Genomic DNA, 20500 nt, shown 5'->3' with positions numbered 1-20500 from the left:
TGCTAGTTTATTTCAATAAAGTATCTATCATATTAATATTAAGAATGAATGTAGTTGGATGGATGTATTTACAGTAATACAAACATACCCAGTATGTGAAATAGTTATAGGCCTACAGCGAATAGATGCACTGCCGCCCTCTAGTGCCAAGAACGAGTTTATTACAAGAAAGCGCTGGATACATATCCCCATTCTTACATCATTTGTTCAAATGAATTCATAAGTCATGTGAAAGACTTTAAGCATTGCATTTACCACCCTCCGAAATATGATAAATAACAAGCCATCAGGGTCATTATTAGCTAATCATTCTTGTTTTATTTTTCATAGAAATTCTCCCTGTAGGTATAAAACAAAACAAAACAAAACAAAAGCAAGGGGTGGTGCCACACCCCACCCGGCTGAACAAATCTGACAGGTCGAAGAAGAGCAGGAGAATATGAGATTAATACAGAAAAAACAAAAACATTTCTTTGACATTTCTTGTTCCCAGAGCACAGATTCCCCGTCAGACACATTCGTGATCGTGTCGCTAGAAGCCAAGCGTGGGCCACGTGGGCCTTTTTTTTTTTCATGCTACATGCTAACGTAGCTAACATTTCTGTGAGACTTGCAAATGAAGCAGCAGCTCCCGGTGCCATGGAAACCTTGGGATGGATGTAGAATGGGTAGAAAAAAAAGACCAGTTTGAACATTTCAGAATGTATGGAAAGCAGCTTGAACTTTTTTTTCCCATATCCTTGATATCCAGATTAAGTCCATGTACTTTGTACTAGTACGCTCTTTGCCCTCACTAGTAGGATAATTCAGTGCACTAGTAGGACAATGATGTCTTGCGTTAACAATTACAATGTTAAAATGTCAAGAGGAATTTCTAACCAGTTCCAAAGTACCTGGACCGCAAGCTGGATTTGGAGTGATGAAATAAAAGCGCAAACAGCTTTGCACACTCTTGCTCGTCCAGCACGTGGACGAGTGAAACCTGAGCAGTTGTTATTTACAGTTCCCGTCCACAGACGATACGTTTGCGTCGGTGAGGAAGTACGCATGTTTTTATTTCAAACGGAAGCTTAATCGCAGGTGACAAGAATATCGGGCGGCATGACGCCCACTCGCTAGTCTGGCGACGGCCGTGTTGTTGCTTGCATAAATCATCGCGACCCTACGTCGGACGAACTCAACTTTGCCATGCGGTGTTCCCAGCCGACATTTGCGAGTAACTGATGAAAAAAAAAAAAAAGGTTCTAATCGTCTGGCGATGCCACAAGATGGCAGCAAAGCACTACTTTTGTCTAAACGAAGCTCCTCAACTGATTTTAAAAAAATAGTTCCCTAGCACCAAGATGCCACAAGATCCTTGGCTTTGGCCTGAGTTCAAAAACTGGGAATAATGGAAGATAGGTGTATCATTTGATTTTTTTAAAAAAAACAGTACCAGTACATGCGAAAGAAGCGAATGACAAAAGTGGGGGAACACTGCATAGCAATCAAAGCGCTGCAAAGCCGTTTGAACATTTATTCCATATCCGTCTTGAGGTCTAACCACTATTAGGCTCTTTGTCCTCACTAACTTGGGATTTTTTTCCATTAATCGTACGAGGGATGTGCGATAACACTTTTTTTTAGTCTGAGAATTCACTCGAGTATTAACATTTATCAGCATTTTGGGGAGAATTTTTAGGTCAAATTGTAATGTTTTTTTTCCCTAAGACATTTCAATGGGCGTCAATTAGACATGAATTCGTCAAATTAGTAGTGAGAACAAACAGCGTACTAGTAGCTGGGCCGCCCGCTGGCTATGAAATAAACGCGCAAACGGCTTTCCAAACGCCGGCAGTGTTTGTCACAGAGTCGGCAAGGCTGACAGAAGTCGTTTTTTTTCAATTCTGCTTTGGGGTCCCACCAATCACAAGAGGTCACGTGTGCCGTCGCCGTGACGACAAGGGAAGTTAAAAACAAAGCATCCTACGTCTTGAAATGCTTCTGCGTGACGATCGCCTTTCCCACGCTGAGCTTTATGCACTGTACACGCGCGCTCGCTTCCTGTTCTGATTGTCCAAAGCAAAAATCCACAAGTTGATCCCGGAAGAACGTCGCCGGCCGCCCAATCGGAAGAGTCCGTCGCGTGTGCGGGAGGGCGGCGGCCTCTGTGTGCTCCTTTTTTGGGGGCGTCGGCGCTTCCTGGATTCCATCAGTAGTCTGTCCAAGGTCATCTAGAGGTCAGAGTTGACGGGAGGTGAGGGAGCTTGGGCCAGTGGGCGTCACAGAGCGGTGGAAGTCAGCTTCTTCACACCCCTCCGCTGCGCCAAAGTGGAGCAGCCCACCGGCTCCAGAACCGGCGGGACGTTCCTGCTCAGGGCCGAGTACGTGGCCGCCATGGCCCCCTGGAACGCCGCAAAACCGCAATTAGTCACGTTCGTCGTACGGCGCCCGGTATCAGTGCTACCGGGGGGCCACATAGGACATAGAATCACGCGCTTCCTAAACAGATGTATGACAAACAAATTGAAATATGGACAAACTACGTGCATACTTCAAACTTTAAAGAGGAACCCAGGCCGGTTGGCAAATAGTGAGAATTTGGCCTTTGCTGAGAGACCTCCGGGACGTGCTTTTCCTATTTGTATTCTTTTGATATTTCTTTGGTGGCAAAGCGCAAGTGGAGCGAGTCACCTTGACGAGGTGCGGCGCGTCCTGCCTGTTGAGCGTGTATTTGGGCAGCTGGTCTCGGTGCGTGACCCACGGGTGGCGCAGCACCTGACCGGCCGTCAGCCGCTGGTGGGGGTCCACGTGCAGCATCTTGGACACCAGGTCCTGGGGGGCCACAAACGCAAACATGGCCATGCTCGTCATCCTCATCCTCATATGACTTGACTATGATGAAATGGCCTCGGCCCTAGCGCCGAGTGAACGCGTTTGCTGCTTTCGGGGACGTACCTTGGCCTCAGATGACACAGAGTTCCAGTATCCTCCAGTGAGCGAGAACTTGCCGCTGCCGATACGGGCCAAAATCTCCTCTGGCGTGTCCTCCGGGCCGTTGGCAAAGGGCGTGAAGCTGCAAAAAAGACGACAAGCCATCGAAAGTTGCACTTGGACAAATCCATTTGATTTGGGTCCTCAGTGTACCCTGTTAGCATGGTGTAGAGAAGCACTCCAAGACTCCAGATGTCACAGGCGGCGTCGTAGCCCTGCTTTTTTAGAACCTGCAAGCGACACGCGTGTCAGCTGTGTTGCGTGCGTGACTTCTCCAAAAGATAAAGGTCAAGCTAACGCGAGTGACCTCGGGAGCGACAAAGTTGGCGGTGTAGCACGGCGTCATGAGCAGGCCGTTCTCGGCCCTTAGCTGCTTGGCGAAGCCGAAGTCGCAGATCCTGATGGACTCGGCGTTGCCGCTCTCGTCCACGTAGAGGATGTTGCTGGGCTTCAGGTCTCGGTGCACCACCTTCGTCACACGCAAGCAGGACAAATTCAATGGAGCGCGTTGGAATTCCTCCTACATCAATGCTAATTTCCATTAGCTTGTCTGTGGCGTTTGTCATAATATGTTAGCGTTAAGCTAGCTAGTGTGGAAGGTCTCCCCCGCGACGTGACGTGGCGGCGGGCGTGCGTGCCGACGCACCCCCTGCACGTGAAGGTACTCCAGCGTCTTGGTGATGGTGAAGAGGACGGCGCTGGCCTCCCGCTCGGAGAAAAACTTCTGGCGTAGGATTTTGTCCAGCAGCTCTCCGCCCTTCATCAGCTCCGTCACCAGGAAGACGGAGCGGCCGTCGTCGTACACCTGACGCGGCAGAAGGTGGCGCCAATGACACGATATTGCAGTCACGTTGTTGTGTGAAAAAAAAACAACAAAAAAACCATCAGCGAGCAGCCCCACGTTGCGACTCACGTCTTTGAGCGTGATGATGTTGGGGTGCTGGCCGTATCTCAGCAGGATCTCCACCTCCTCCGTGGGGTCCCGCTTGGCTTTGTTGATGATCTGCAACAGGAGGGGCCGTTTAGGCGGGCGCCCCGGTGCGCGCGTCGGCGGTGGCTCCCACCTTGACGGCGTAGTCCATGCCGCTGCCTTTGTGCACGCAGCGCTTGCAGATGGAGTAGGAGCCCACGCCGATGTCCTCCTTCACGTCGTAGGCGTCGCAAAACTGAGACGTGCTTCTGTGGTGCTGCTGCGGGGCAATTGGTCCAAAGTCAGGTCACGCAAGTCTCATCGGCTTGGGCCTTCTTTGGTTGGCTCTCGGCCCTGCGTTGTTCGTTTTGTCCTCTAGGTGGCGCGGCTGCCAGCAAACCGATTTGCTGTACTGCGTCCTGTATTTTGTCTGCTCTGTACTTATAAACTGTGGCTTTTTCCATCTTTTATTTTTCAGAGCGTCTTCCTGGCTGCCCTCCTTGCCACGCTCTTCGCTAGCTGATAGCGACGAGTAAATGTAAATGTAAAGAAATGCAGTCAAGTGGTTTTACAAAGTCTAATTAGGCCAAAGGTCACACCCACCTACGCACAGAAGCGCTGGGGGGGCGTGGCCTCGTGAGTGGCATCAGGAGCCAAAAGTCAGTCTGGTTGCTTTCCCACGGTTAGTCTGCGTCATTTTTTGATCCAAGCTCGTTGCGAGTGTCGTCATTTTGCAATTGCGTGTTTGCTTGCTTGTCCGCTTCACTAGACAGTCCAAAGACTCTCCATTTTCTTTCACTTCCCCTGAAGCTCACTAGTCAGTCAAATTGTGGCAAAAAAAAAAGTCTACTGAGTAAGTTACTTGCAATTTAAAAAAAACCCTCATGAATTAGAGCCCTGGAAAGTCAAGGTGTGCTTTGGCACAATCGAGGTTGTACTTGGAGGTCAAGCAGGAGTCTCCAATCGTCGGTAGGTCATGGTTGTCAAGGTTTTGGCTTACGCAAGCTAGAGGCAGCTGTGCGAATGTGGAAGAAAACGGACCAAGTCCTCAGCTTCATTGCGTGCGCGCGCGCGCGCGCGTACCTGAACAATGGCGTTTGGCAAGGGTTGCGTCTCCTCTTCGGTGATCGCCACAAAGCTGAATCCTCGGAAGAGCTGATGGGCGTTGGCGCTGGGCGGGACTCCCGGAGAGTCTGACGCATAAACACACCGGTTAGCTCGGCCGGCCCGGACTCCGCGCGTCATCGCGAGGGGGCGGGCTGCTGACCGCGGGGCGTTTTGGCGGTGAACTCGGGGTCAAAGTAGAAGGTGTCGTCGGGGCGGCCGGCCGCCGGCTTGAAGGGTGGCGGCAGCTCTCTGCGAAAGAGTTTCTGCAGGAGGACGGAAAGAAGCGTCCGGTGAGTCGCAGCGGCCGGGACGGACGGACGGACGGAAAAGGCGCAAACGCACGTTCCAGTCGATGGTGCTGAAGAACTGATGCCTCTTGATCTCCTCCACGCCGTCCGGGCCGGCGCCTTCAAATGTGAGAGGGAACATTTTGCAATGACAACGGCGCCAAAGCACGGAAGCGAATTGAGCGCAATTGTTGGTCACCTAATCGGTTGGAGGGGTTGCGCTTAAAAAGGTTCCTGAGGAGACTCTGGGCTTCGGAACTTAAAAACTGCGGCATTCCCAGCTTGGCCCTGCGCACAGTAGTTGAAAGCTTAAGATTCAAAGCCATCACGAAGGAAACGCGCTCGGTCGAAGGAAACGCGCTCGGTCGGCATTCCCTTGCCGTCCCCGCCGCGGACTTGTGCACTCACTTGAGGATCATGGTCATGGTCTCCTTGCGGTCTTTGCCTTGAAACGGCAGAGTTCCCGTCAGCATCTCAAACTGGAGGAAAAACAAGAAAGCGGAAAGTAGACGAGACAAGCGTGCGACAAACGGCCTTGGGGACAAATCTCTCATTCGCTTCACAGAAATAGGATTTCCGATTCGAATCGATTTTCCGTCTGCGTTTATGGAAAAAGCAAACAAGAAAGACATTCAAAACAATTTCACGCTCCAGCCACTTTTCAGTTTGATGAGCCTTGCAGCTTGTTTGGGGACATTTTTTTTCTTCTTCTTTCATTGCATACAAAGTTGAACTAATATCAGTTCTTGTCCTAAATATCGAACTTCAGTTTGTTTGGTCGATGCGCAAATTATTATTATTTTCAGTACCATCATTTTGTTCTTATCTTGCTAAAAGCCAGTTTGGACTTCTTAAAATAAAATGTCATTCTTTTCCATGGTCAACAGGCTATCGCCACTTAGAATCAGAATTGTGTCAGTCACAATTGTCATTCATTTGAGCGCAGTAAGTCAGAACGGCCTCTCTCAGGAAAGCACAAATAGGACATGAAATTGTTTGACTCATGATGCACAAGGATGAAAAGCATGAACGAATGGAATTTTTTCAAGTAGCTGTGACAGAACCAAAAGGTGCAACCAGACAAAAAAAAAGTCCTGACAAAAAGTTGTCATGAATCAAGAGGGAAAAAAAGCCAAGCAGGCCGTGCCGCTCACCATCAGCACGCCGTACGACCACCAGTCGGCGCTGTGCGTGTGCCCCCGCCGGTTGACCACCTCGGGGGCCATGTACTCCACCGTGCCGCAGAAGGAGTACGCCTTGTTCTCGTGGTCGATGGACTCCTTGCTCAGGCCGAAGTCTGCACGCAAGCGCAGACATTTGAGAGACGCGTCGGATGAGCAGCCGGGCGATGGACGCCGGCCACGATGGGCGGCGGCCACGATGGGCGGCGGCCACGATGGGCGGCGGCCACGATGGGCGCCGCCCACGATGGGCGCCGCCCACGATGGACGCCGCCCACGCCGGACGCCGCCCACGATGGACGCCGCCCAGGACGGACGCACCTGTCAGCTTGATGTGGCCGTCCTCATCCAGCAGGATGCTGGAAGCACAAACGTTCACGCTTCAGACGCAAAGCTGGATCGAGCAAGGTGATGGTGTGCGCGTGTGCGTGTACTTCTCGGGCTTCAGGTCCCTGTAAATGATGCCCAGGCCGTGCAGGTGATCCAGAGCCAGAGCCAGTTCTGCCAGGTAGAATTTGACGTCCTCCTCCGTGAACATCACCTGCCACGACTTTCAACATCAGCCTGGACGGCGGCCAAGCGAACCGGATCGGGATTTGTGTCACCTCTTTGGAAAGCCTGGTGAAGAGGTCTCCGCCTCTCAGGAAGTCCAGGATCAGGTAGAGCTTGCCCTCCGTCTGGAAGGCTGAGGAAGGAAAGCAAGCGGGAGGGACAGATGAGACGGCGGGTGGAGCTGCGCGACTGGCCGGACGCCAGCCGCTGCCTCACCGTAGTGCAGTTTGACGATGAAGGGATGGTTGACTTCCACCAGGATGTCTCTCTCCATCTTGGTCCTGACCCGGTCGCGCACTGGATGCAGCAAACGCGCACACGGACACGCAACGTTTTCAACTTGAAAGAGGCCCGCCCTCATTTAGCACATAGCCGGGGTAAGATGGCGGTAGGGCTGCGCAATCAATTGAAATTCAAGTACAATTGGCATCATCGTCAAAAAACGATGATTAATACGCCTTGGTGTTTGTTTACACAAGGAAATGGTACTTGAATCTATACGTTTGCAACTTTATTTTACAATAACTGATTTGATCACTTTTGTCTGGTCCCAAAGGAACTTAATTGCCGTGTTTCAAAGAATTTTTTTTACATTGAATCATTTTCTTGTTTTGTATCCCCCCCCAAAAATGACCATTTGAATAATGGTGATTTCAACGATTACCCAAATAATCCTGCTGAATGTTTTTCCCGAGCTGGCAGCCCTCGTGTGTGCGTACCTTTCAGTGTGGCTTTCTTGAGGACTTTCATGGCATACAGTTGGCCGGCGTCAGGACCTGTGACCTTCCTCACCAGGAACACCTAAACGCAACGCACGCAACGCACGCAACGCGCGCGCGTCAGTATCGCCTTGCGTGCGCTGTTCACTCCGCCGCTGCGCGATGGACTTTTATGAAGTCGAAAGACAACGTGGGCGGGAGACCAATTGCTCATCGATAAACACGATGACACTCAGCGGGAGCGTGAAGGGCCCTCGGCCGGCCGGCCGTCTCCATGGCGACCGGCTCTCAAACTCGGGCGAGGGGGTCCCCGCGGGAGCGAGCGCGCACGCCCACCTTGCCGAAGGAGCCTTGTCCCAGGACTTTGCGCAGCTCGAACTGGCGCGGGTCGGCCTTCTCGCATCCTTCCTTGACGTGGTGAGTGATGTTGATCTCCTTGATGGCCACGTCGTCCTGCAAGACACGCAACGGCTTCGATGATATTCAGGGATTCAAAGGCGCCCATCACGGCTTGCCACAAAAATATCGACACGGGAGGAAAACCAAAACTTTCAACACGCAACAAATATTTTCATCCACTTTTGGAGCGTTTTTAGACCAGGCCTGCGGGCTACTCGCGAGCCTCGTCTCGTGTTGGCGGGCCCTCCTCCGGGCCATGCCACAAAATCATTTTTGGCGGGGGGGGGGGACTGGAACAAATGAATGGCATTTGCATTCATTTCAATGGGGAAGGTGATTTGAGAGAGGTGGCAAGCGTGAATGGCAAAAGTGGATACAAAGGTCATCTAGCGTAGGAGCATTTCTATCGCTACACCTTGCTAGCATAGATGGCTAAACAAAGAGCAATACTTTTCCGACTAACTGCGCGGATGTGGATGACGTCACGCGGCGCCCCGTCTTTCGGGAGGTTTTGCCAAGCGGCCGTCTCGCTTGTTGCTCTGCTCAACGTCAGAAAGCTGGCGCGGCGCGCAGGCAGCCGGCGACGGGTTGAGCAGGTTTCCTGGACGACGTGAGCGCGCGGTTGTCATGGAGAGGCCCCTGCTACCTGCTTTGCGTCGCGGAGTGACTAATGAGGCCGGCGCGCATTCACTCCTCCTCCTCCTCGTCCCTCGGCGGCGCCTACCTGGCCTTCCCAGGTGGAGGAGCTGGCGCCGGCTCCCGCTGCACGCTGGGTGCTGTAGTCCAGGGTGCGGCCCAGGCTGCGCGGCGACAACATGCTCATGCATGCGCGGCGACGGGACTGAGCGGTGCCGAGCGGCACCGGCTTCTGATCGTTCTTGACACGTTTGTCGTCTTCTCTCTCTCTCTCTTGCTCGCTCGCTCGCTCGCAGATGCGGCTCCTTCTCCCGCCTTTCTCCACACTTGTGTCTTTCTTTTCATCTCTGGCTACTCTCATCATGACACACACAATTTGTTTTCTTTTGGGGGGGGTTGTTGACGTATGCAAGAAAGTGGCGATGACCATGTTTGTTAAAAAAAAAAAAATCACAACAAAAGTGCGCCAAGCGGCGCCGAAATCGTTTGACCGCCGCCCGAAACGCGAGCGGAGAAATGTTTGACATTTCCAAATGTGCACGTATGCGTGAGTCAGAACACAGATGGCAGATCTGAGCTGGAGCGACAGGATGCTCATGTCGCACCTCTTAATCACGGGATCAAAACTGCAAAGCCAGCGCCTGTGCTCAACATACACGCACGCGCGCACGCACACTCAAATTCAACCGTGGGACAGCACAGAGGAAGTCACCTTCCACGTAACTTCTATTATCGTTTCACGTCGATAAACAAGTTAGGGCTGAAACGATTCATCGGGATAACTCTCAAATACTTCCGTTCTCCAAAAGTGTTGAAGCAAAATCTCTCTGGTAGCTTGGCAGTGTTCGTTTTTCCACAGCAGCTAATGTTACGGCAGACTCACGCACACGATGATTATTATTTTCTGCAAACATCTGCTTTTAATGAAAACAATGATCAACATTTTTTGCCCTATTTTCTGACACGTTACAAAACAAACAAGTGACTGAATCATGATGTACGTATGTTCAATCAATTATCAATTTGAAATAACATCCTGTTTTGGAACCAAGGGACTCGCCGATTTATCGGCGGCAGCCCGAGAACACAGTTGCGTGCTAACCGACTCACAGTCCAGCTGCGGGCCGGCGTTCCCAAACAGCCCAAGGTCGCCTCCCTCCCGCCGCCGTCCGTCCCGGGGGGCCGCAGGAAGTGACGGAGCGCTTTCAGCCGGCGCCTCAGCGCCCGCAGCGGCCCGGTGAGAGCGCACACGCTCGCCGGCCCGGCGTGAGGCGCGCGCTGCGTCATCGCAAAGAGTCCAGTGACACTTGCTGTTTGCCGCGGCGCCGTGACAGTGGACGAGCGCGAGCCGTGTGAGGGGATACCCGCAGTAAGAGGAGATTTGGGGGGGGCTAAATACGGAGAGGGGGGAGCGGGATTCCCCGCACTCTCCTCCCCTTTTGACTCGCAGTCAAAGTTTCCATCAGGTGTCCTGGTGATTTCCCTCCCGCACACGCTGCCCAATGACTGAGAAGCACGAGTCCAAGAGCCCCAAAGCCCCTCCCTTCCCCCTTCTGTCCGACACAACTGCAGCACGTAGAACCGAATGTGGGCGCAATGGATCCGAAGAATTTCTTTTCCGGGCCAGTTGAAGGTTTGGAAGTGTCGATCGTGACGCGATCAACGATCTCAGCGGAAAAAAGGCAAACCCTTATCGGGTTCTAATCGGGTAACAATGTTGTGAAGCGCCAACCTACACTCCGCTGCTGAGTTAAATGCGTCATTTTTGGGCAGAAGATAAAGAATATACTCCTGTGGGTATTGTTATATTGTCTGTATACATGTGTTGCTACACTGTTTGTGTTCAAATTGTTTAAAGGGTTACAGCGACTGCATCATCAATGCTAGTTTTGTGAGCCTGCATAGTGTGTTAGCATTAAGCTAGCAGGCGTTCGACTAAGGAAAAGGTTTGCGGTTGCTTTACAAAGGCAAAGTGGGAGAGGCATTCAACAAGTTGTTTTTGGGGGTGGCCTGCATGCCCGCCTGGGGGGGAGTCCCGTGAGAGTCTTGGCGGAGCTGGAGCCGCCCCACGCCCGGCTGACTTTGGCAAGGAAGCCGTGCACGGCCTGGGCCGGTCGCCGTCCAAAGGCAAAATGAGTCACGGCGAGTTGTTTTGCTGAGTGCGGCTTGCCAGCGCGCTTGCAAGTCGCCGGTGCCAGCGCGCACAATGCGCACAACGCCGGCCAAGCGCCGCTGACGCCCGCCTGACATTTCTTAGGTTACCTGCACCTGTTGTCGCCACGACACGCTTCCACTCGTGCACAATCGAGCGCAAAGAGCAAACAGCACCGGCACAGACAGCGAGTGTGTGTGTGTGTGTGTGCGCGGCATAGCATCACAGATCGAGCGGCGCTGGGATTCCATTCCACACAATCTGCAACCTCTAATCCTGTTACGCAATCAAATTAACAGGCTGGATGGCCAGCGCGCACGCACGCACGCACGCACGCACAGGATTTTGTCAGGTTATAAGTGCGTTTCACCTCGCTTGGACACGATGGCTCCAATAGCAGACACACGGGCACAGAAACGCGCCCACACTCAAAAGTCTCCAAATTCGGAATAGAATGCAAAATGTACGCTGAAGTGTCTGCCAATAGAACAGGAACATTTAACTTCGGAAGTAAAAACAGCAAGCCCATTACAAAAAATGTCTTAGTGTATTTCTACTATCTACACCTTTAGAAGATTTCTTATAACATTTCTCTTCATTTAAATCCCAATGATAGTTCTCAATGGTGTTCCTTCATTAGATTTTGCTTGTGAAAAAAGTATCATTTGCCTTGAATTGACTTCCATAAATGCTTCGTTTGACAGTAAACTGAAACGCCTTTTCAAAGGCCGATGACGGCGGGCGGGTCACATTTAACGGCGTCACAAATTGCGTCTGCGACCATCACAATAAAGTCGATTGGATGGTGAGTGCCAACACAAAATGACTCCGCGGATCCGGTCGGGGCACTCGCGGCCGCGAGGGATGCTGGGAAACGACAAAAGCTTGTCAATGCCAGCGGGCTCAGAGGTACGCGTCCTACGAGCGGCCACGTTGCCACGGCAACATGTCCATAACACAAACACACCAGAGTGCCTGATGTGTTGACGGACAGTTGGGACATTTTAGTGCTCGTCTGTCCGTTTTTACCCTTCTCCCCACTTGCACCCCCTCACGCACGCACGCACCCCTTCTTGTCTCATTAGTGGAATCAAAGCACTTTAGGAGTTGCCAGTGAAGCCTCTTAATTATGTCCACAAATGCAACACTGTCAGTGGCAAATCCAAATCTTTTTTTTTTTTGAGCGCTCCTCTCCTCATTAAGGTCGGCGGTGGGCCGGACTGGACCACAGCAGACTTTGGTACGGCGGCCAATCGCAGGCCAGAACCTGGCCAACAAGCATTCAAAGTCACGCTCGCAGCCACGGACAAGTTCAAGTTTTCGGTCCACCTGTGAAGTCGGAGTTTTTGGAATGCGGGAGGAAAGAAAACAACACACACACACACACACACACACACACACACACAAGCAGCCGTAATCGAGCCGGACGCGCTTTCAGAGCATGGCGCAGTGGCGAGCGCTCTCCAAGTATGGAGGCCTTCCCTCGCCTTGTTTTCTTTGTGTGTCATCTGACGACGAACGGCAATTGGCCTGGCGCGTTGTGCAGCAAATTGATCCTGGCGTGAACACAAACGCAGGCTGTCATGCTAGGCCACTAATGCCGCCAAACGGGACAGCGCAGACAGAAACTTTTTGGAACCGGTCGGACGTGTACGACGAGACACGAGCAGAAATCGGATCGACGCTCTTTGTCCTCACGAGACAATTCCGTGCACTTGTAGAACGCCGAGCGCGCGCTGTTTTACTACAAAGGCTTTTCCGCTCCGAGCGCCATTTTTTGCAGAGGTTATTGACGCCTACCAGAGTTTTTTTCCAGGGCCGATTTGATTATTAGTAGTCAAGGAGGTTGATAACCGATATTTGGAGCAGAGATCCATTTTCAGCAAAAAGGAAAATATCGACGTCTAAAAAAAAAAAAAAAGGAAACTCTTCATTTTGTTGGAACGTTTTTAAGCATGTTTATTGAACAATTTCTCAAACTAGCATAATGTTGATTTTTTAAAATTATTATCATTATAAATGTTTGTCAATATACATGCAGTCTAACAAAAAGGGAGCTCATCAGCATGAAAACTTCAACTTAATAAATCCACATCGTTTTCCACAGTAAATAAAGGTGTCCAAATTTTCCAAATGACGTGAAATTTGAACATTCCTGTCTCTTTGTTTTGATTTCAAACAAAAACAAAAAGTGCAACGTTACCAGGGTCGGTCGGTAGAATCTCATAAAGTTAACTGAAAATGTCAATCAATAGTTCCTTGAAGTTAACAGTTTTAAATTGATTTACTATCATTTTTTTTTAAAGGCCGATGTTCGTCAAAACACTAAACATAATCGGTCTCTCCCTAACGCCTACTACAGCACAATTCACTAGCGAGGCAAAGTTAGTGCCCTAACTTCATGCTACTAGAGCAACTAGTCAATAAAATTCAACTAGTTAACATCCAGCGCTTCAGCACAAGTAGCAGGCGCACGCAGATGTCGACTAGTGCAGATTTGCCTTGACAGTGACACGTCAGATAATTATGCCAAAGCTGCCTACTAGTGTGAAGAAAGTCACACAGTAGTGGGGGAAAAAAATGAGATGACTCATGAGACAGAGTCAATCTACTAGCGCGCTCAACTGTCAAACAAGCGGGCGACTATCGACACCCAGGCAACAGCTGTCAGCGACGGCGCGCCGCACTTTTTACCTGAAGTGGTCGTCTCCTGGCGTGCGGCAAAAGCGTCTTCATGGCGCTCAGGCCGTCAGGCCGTCAGGGCGCCCGCCTCGACTCGGAAAACTTTGAGCCAGAAGCGATGCCGAGCGCGCGAGCGAGCGCGCACGCACGCACGCACGCACAGGAAGCCCCGCCAGCTGCCCGTCACGTCCTGTCATTGTTTCCCTGGCAACAACATCTGCGCAGGAAGGCAAACAGCTGTGCGCGCATTCGGCCGGCTCGCACGCGTGTTTGCGCTCATCGTGACGAGCGTTGGGGTGAAAACGCAAATTTCCCACAGGTCTGCGAACGCACCGCCAATCTGGCAAGGGAAACGATTCGAAAGCATGGTGGAAATTCCACATGTGCCGGCGAGGAGGAGGAGGATGAAGGATGAAGGGAGGAAATGAAGGCAAGTTTGCAGGCTGCGTGTCAAATTCCTGCTCAGGTCAGCGCAAGCCCGGCCCGACGACTATTTCGTCACTTGCATTTCAATTTTCACTCAAGCATTTTACAACTCACATTCAGAATCATCTGCGGAACAGGAGACGTGCTATCGGACAAAAGGTGCTCCAACGCCTTTTTCCTTTGTGCTGTCAAAAAATGCGGGTGGACTTCGCAGGCCGTGCCAACTGCTCATTTGGGCCTGAAAATCAAAACACTGCCCTTTATAGGAATCGGAATTGAGAATCGTTTGAAAGCGGGATCGGAATTGTTCAAAGTATTTTCAAACAACCGCATTGACTAGTAAACGTTTTTCCCACTGCTTGTGTCCTTGTGCTCAAAGTGCGGCGAACTGTCTTCGATGAGGACAAAGAACGTACGCAGCGCACCGACCTGAAGATGGAGAGCAAGAAGAGCCCAAAAATGCTTGCCAAAGAGCTTCAGGTCAATTGGGTTGTGCAGGCGGACAGTGTTGCAGAGGGGGATTAGAGAGAGACACACATGCACGCACGCACGCACCATGTCCTCACAAAGATATAGTGTGACAAATCTGCGATTGGTTGCTTCCTGGAAAGAGCCATAGCGAGCGAGTGAGTGAGAGCGAGAGAGAACGAGAGAGAGAGAGAGAGAGAGAGAGAGAGAGAGAGAGAGAGAGCGAGCACCAAGTTCAGGAAGGCGAGCTGGACACATTACATCATCACCCTGTGACCTCTCACAATGGCAACACCCACAATGCACCTCTCTCAGCACGCCGCCACGCCTGGTACAGAGTACACGCACACATGCACAACGTCCACTTTGATTCGGTTCACGTTTCTTTTGACGCCATTTTCCCGATGTGAGATGCGCACACCTGACTGAACCAGTCGTGCGTGTGTGTGTGTGTGTTTTTAAAAAGACAAAGCCCACAGAGAGTCAGTCCAGATGGTCACACAAGATTAAACACCATCTGCCAGCAAGCGCACAGCACAGCACAGCACACGCACGCACACACACACACACAGGAAGTCGGGACATGATACGTGGAATGTGAAAAAGGAGTGGACGAATGAGGAAAGACATTCATATTTTGAGCTTGGACGCGTGAATAATTAATGCTTCCTTTGATCGTCTGTCGGCAAGACCCGGCCGAAGATGAGGCGTGTCGTCGCACGTGTGCGTGTGCGTTACTTATAGTGATGCATAGGACAAGTGAGGAACAAGTCATCCTCTCAGAAACATTTACTGTCTTTGGTCGTCTGAATATTTGAACAAGTGACCTCATACACGACTATACGTGTGATACACACACACTCTCACGCGCGCGCGAGCACACACCTGAGCGGCAGCAGATGGCTGCAGATGTCAGTCGGTCCCTCAAGAGAGCAGCGATGCTCCTAATGTGGCCTGAAAGCCATTTTCGGTCCACATTGGGGGCATCGGTGCTTGTGTGTGTGCGTGCGGATGTGCGTGTGCGTGTGCGTGTGTGTGCGTGTATCCAAGGACCAATTTGGACGGTGCAAACTAAAGACTTCACGTTTGTTCCCTCCGCAAGGTGACTTTGCACATTCAAAACACAAACACCAAACGAATGTGTGTGTGTTCTTTTACAAGCAAGGGTGTCACACACTAACTCGTTATCCCAATTTAACCTGACAACACGCACACAAACACACACACACACACACCTTGTGCCTCTAAGTGGAGAATCCTGAGTGTGTGTGCGCGCGCGCGCGTGTAAGTGGAGCACTCTGGGGAGACAAGTAATGACTACTCAGCTCTTCTCAGACAGACGATCCATAAGCCATCTCCTCTGCATTTAAAAATCGATGCCTGCAGCTGCCGGCAACACAAGCACGCACGCACGCGCGAACACACACACAGGCGCATACGGAACCCGAACCTTTTGCGCATTCAGAATGAGAAATAAGCCGAGCATCAAGTCAACCTTCAGCATCTACACAAGCACTGCATTGCTTCCAGTATAAATGTTGGATTTTTTTTTTTTTTTTTGTCCAATCAGATTTGAGCCCCGATGTGTTGCCGTGTCAATTCCATCTGCCATCGGCGTCAGTAGTGCCGTGCCGTGCCGGCCCGCGCGACTTGGCCTATGAGCAATGCGACGGTTTCTTTCACCAATGGCGATTTGAATTCATCCTTCATCCCGACCTTTTGATGACATCAGCAATTTGCTGTCCTCTGATTGGTTGGTCAGAGCAGGCCCAGCAAAAGACATCTGCAGCCATCCGCGCACAGGAACACATTTGAGGATCAAATGTACCCAAATGAGGTGGGCCATAAAAAGGTGCAGTATGAGGAGGTTTGTCCTGCCGCCGCCGCCGCCGCCGCACTCGCAAAAGAAGACGGCAGCGGCGCTAATGAGCTTGCGTGTATGTTTGGGGATGAGTCACGCGCGGATCGGCAGCCGCAGCGAGCGTCACTCTCGAGGCGGCGATTATCCTGAAGGAGTGGGCGTCGACCCACCGCTCCTTTGTCAATCTCACACACACGCACACGTCGGCAGGCAGGCAGGCAGGCAGGCGTGTGCGCTGTGCCAGAGGTGGAGGACGCACGAGAGACTCACATTGCAGAGCGTCACTCCGTCGTCCTCGCCCACAGAGTCCTCAAGGTCGTTTGGAGCATCCTGGAAGAGCACAAAGGTTAAAGGTTAACATGGCAGCCACTTCCTGTGTCTGACAATGCCAAGCCAAGCTAAACGGAGTGTTTCTTAACCCTCGCACACAAACGGTAGCACGTCCCGGGTCAATATGAGGAATATCCTCGTAATAATGGTCTCTGTCCAATTGTGAACTAAACCAATTCAAAGTGCATTAGTGGCCTGTCTGACAGAAATCGATTATTAATCCTGTTTTGAGATTGAGAACAGGTGCATGTTTTTGCAGGCACCTCCGCAAATGCGGTGGCTACGACGACAGTTCTCAGGGCGCTTTCCAACTCGCCCGTGAACACCGCCGATGACTACTTCCTGTTGTGGATTATTTAGCGACGGGAACCAGCAAGAGTGCCGACGCGCCGCTGAACGGGAAGCGGGTGACGGCGGTCGGGAGCATCCGGGGGACGCGCAGGCGCACGTCGGCGGCCGTGGCCCGGCTGAACAAGAAACGCAGCCACCTTTGATGCTTGACGCATACAAACACGCACTTGACGACCGTAAAAGCTCCGTAAAATAGTCAGACACCTCGTCAAATAAACCGGCCAATTGCACGGCACACACGGACTACTCGTGCGCAGAGTTGTCTTACCAGTGACGACAAAGAGCATACGAGTACATGGAACTCAAATACGGAATATAAACTCTGCTTTCCAGAAGTGACGGTTGTCGTCACACGTAATTCTGACGAATATTCCTGTTTGTGGAATATGAAGGAAGCAGCAAAATCCAACCGTTTGGATCCATTTCATGGGGCGGCCATTTTGCCACTTGCTATCGACAGAAAATGATATCACAGTTGCTCTGGTAACGACCAATCTGGATATGGGATTTCGTAAGCTGAGCCGTGATTGGCCGTTACCTGAGCAACTGTGATGTCATTTTCGGTCCACAACAAGTGGGCCCGCAGAGATGGCTAAAAACGGCTGGATTTTGCTGCTTCATTCAGATTCCACAAATGCAATCAGAATGCTGTTTTTCCAACTAGTGGGCCTGCAGAGAACATATTCTTGAAAAAAAAAAGGCTTGGGTTGACTTTTGCTTTCAAGGCAGGGTCAAAGTTCATCACCGCGGCTCGGGTGACGACGCCGACACGCAGGAAGTGGACACCCACAGCACACGCCGCCGCTGCGTCGGCACCACGCGCAGGAAGTGGACACGCTTACGCAAGCGCCTTCTGAATCACGTGGCAAAGACGCCTCATGTTCGTTGCTGAGATTTTGAACAACTTGAAGAACTGGAACTCACACACATACACGCGCGCGCGCGCACGCACCACTGACTCAGTTGGTGGAGCGATCCCACACTTTTCTCCAAACGTTTCCTGCGCGCATTCATTCTTTTGCGTAACGCCACAGACGCTAAGAATAGAATGCAGAGCACAAGACGGGCTTTGACTTTCAGCTTCTCTTGACGTCTGACATCCATTAGGCCCAACTGATGTCATTAGTCGGTCGGCAAACCTTACAGCAGCATCTCAAACTGCTCCCCATGACTGCACATGCAATTAGCCTCACTCAAGTAGCGCAAGAAGATTTCCTTCAATAACAACAAGACTTTCACTTAAAGTGTATTGGGTTTCTTTTGTTGTTGTGTCTGAATGCCACTTGCAATTTACAAATAGTACAGTGGATATAATTGCTCCAATTTTCTTCCAACTTACTGCTACCAAGTGCTTACTAAAAATGTTTTGTTTAAATCTGACTTAGGCAACTACGTCATTAGGCTAAAAAAAAAAAAAAAAAAGTAACATGATAGTTATAAAACTCACGCCCAAGTGAGGCCAATCAATCTTGAACATCATGTCATGAAATAATAATATGGCAGATTCGTATGATGACTGGAACTCATTAAAGGACATTTGGGGAACACAAACACACAAATTCCTTCTTGTACTGTACATGAGTACATTTTTCAGGTTGCTGTACTTTATTTGGATGTTCTGCAACTTTTCACTTTCACTCCCTAGTTCCTACATTTGAAAACGGACATCCGTACTATTCACTCCTTTGTCAAGAGGGCTTGTTACTCTTTTGATAGCATTTTTACACTTACACAAAAAGGGGTATTGAAATATTGTGTAAAAATATACTTTTTGCTGAAGTTCATTTCAAAGTTTGTACTTTTTACTTATGTACAGTATGCATACTAGTACTTGAATACCAAGAGGATTTTTGACACCTCTGATAATTGACAGTAAATATATCTATTTTTTAACATTGTGCTCAAGTACATTTCATTCTGTATGTGTTTTCCTGGAACGTGCATGCATGAATTGAATGAGTACCTTTACCAGTATTTTTCTTTTACACAAGCACTTGTACTTCTACACTGCGTAATTTTGCCACCTCTGAGAGTTGACAGTAGAAAATGCATTGTTACTTTTTAGGTACTCAAGTACATTTCAATGTTTGTTCAACATAAGTACGGGAGTGGATGTTAATTCACAGTGAAAATATTTTTTTCTACTTTTGGACTTGATTACATTTCAGTCTGTATATTTCCAGCGTCCACTTGCGTACAGGAGTTGAATCATGATGTACTGTACTTCTACTTTTGTCAGTCTTTTTATTTTTTCACAAGTACTGACCTGTCTGTGACTTTGCAGTTGTATTTGTGAGTACTTTGGCCATATTTCCGTGTGTTGTTCAATTTGGATTTAAAGGCGAGTGTGCCTGTGTGACTCACCTCCCCCGTCGTGCCCCCCAGCGGCATCTTCTGCCAGGGATCCGCCAGCTGAGCCAGCGGCATCTTGTCCTTCCTCTGCCTCGACTTGTCCTGGTCCTCTGCCTCCCGCTTTCACTTCCTCTTCCGTGGCCCGGGACCTGCAGTGCTGCCGCCCTCACTTTTTCGCGTCCTCTTGCCTTTCTTTCTTTGGCCTCTTCCTCTTGGCAAAATGTGAAGCTAGTTCCGCGTCACTTGGCCGGTTGGCGCCGACCCGCCACGGAGCTTCTCGAGCCGAGGGAACGCGACCTATCCGCGGGTGTGGAGTGGCGCAGAGTCCGCCCCTTCCTTCGGACTGACGAACATTAGAACCGGCAACGAGGACGCCCTTCTTTTTTTTTTTTTTCCTGTAACAGTCGCAGATCACTACTGTAGTCTATCTGCCGCCCCCTCTCTGTCTGTTCTGTCTTCCCCCTTCGCTCGATCTCTCGCGTTGACTTCCTGTACTTCCCAATATGGCGGCCGGTGTCGGCTTACCTGTCCTGCTTCGTCACTATGGCGGAAATCACTAAGTCGTACTCCTAATCGGCAAATAAACGACATTAAGTGCATCGTCTTGTACTTGCCCTCGCTCTAAAACTAATCATAGGAAAAAGTGGGAAATAACGCTCTACATATACTTCGTTTAAGTAACTTTAGGGGATACATTGTACCTGTTAGTATAGTTTAGTTTCAATGCAACTTCTTTTTTTCCAAATGAGTATTTTTGTTTCAAACTAACGGCTACTTTCACGCCGTTACATTTTTAACTACCCTGCCTGCGTGATGTTTTTGTTTTCCAGAGATTCGTCACGTGAGGGTTTGGAACCACTGGCGACGTTTGACTTCATTTGACCAATCAAATGGAGCCATTTAGTCACATGACACGGAAGGAAGTTTTCGAAGAGGCTCACGTTTGTTTATCCATTCATCAATTACCTGAAATCAAGTGTTTTTGGACACTTTTTGTATCTGCTTTTTCACATTTCCATTTTTGTCTTGTTGTCCATTTGATGTTGACGCTCCGATTAAAAAAATAAGTACTTGCGTCGTTTTTTAAAATGACTCTTATTCAAGTAATTATTTG

At 50.3% G+C, this 20500-nt stretch overlaps 1 protein-coding gene across 4 annotated transcripts; it reads right to left on the bottom strand.

Annotated features, from left to right (window-relative positions):
- Positions 1-139: 139 nt before the first annotated feature.
- On the bottom strand, positions 140-20195 carry LOC147127096 (ribosomal protein S6 kinase alpha-3). 4 transcript variants are annotated; one of them, XM_086020456.1, is made up of 22 exons: positions 19399-20195; positions 16624-16683; positions 8066-8182; positions 7730-7811; positions 7227-7307; positions 7064-7143; positions 6893-6999; positions 6780-6817; positions 6432-6574; positions 5686-5756; positions 5477-5565; positions 5333-5397; positions 5151-5253; positions 4967-5076; positions 4038-4163; positions 3887-3976; positions 3620-3778; positions 3281-3442; positions 3127-3203; positions 2938-3055; positions 2674-2814; positions 140-2384 (listed from the first exon to the last, which is right to left on the bottom strand). In XM_086020456.1, exons 1-22 carry the CDS (start codon positions 19459-19461, stop codon positions 2262-2264), a joined length of 2205 nt encoding a protein of 734 aa, XP_085876582.1. In that variant the 5' UTR covers positions 19462-20195; the 3' UTR covers positions 140-2261. The 4 variants fall into 4 exon arrangements, with proteins under 4 accessions (XP_085876582.1, XP_085876583.1, XP_085876581.1 ...); XM_086020457.1 differs by lacking the exons at positions 16624-16683; positions 19399-20195 and adding an exon at positions 13611-16568; XM_086020455.1 differs by lacking the exons at positions 16624-16683; positions 19399-20195 and adding an exon at positions 8853-9731 and having other exon boundaries at positions 4038-4160.
- Between the last annotated feature and the right edge of the window lie 305 nt (positions 20196-20500).

This window comes from Filicampus tigris, chromosome 21 (assembly GCF_054856515.1).
Source record: "Filicampus tigris isolate MCC_2025a chromosome 21, RoL_Ftig_1.0, whole genome shotgun sequence".
Lineage (NCBI taxonomy): Eukaryota > Metazoa > Chordata > Actinopteri > Syngnathiformes > Syngnathidae > Filicampus > Filicampus tigris.
The sequence above is the reverse complement of the archived record's forward strand: the minus strand, read 5'-3'. Positions and strand labels throughout refer to the sequence as shown.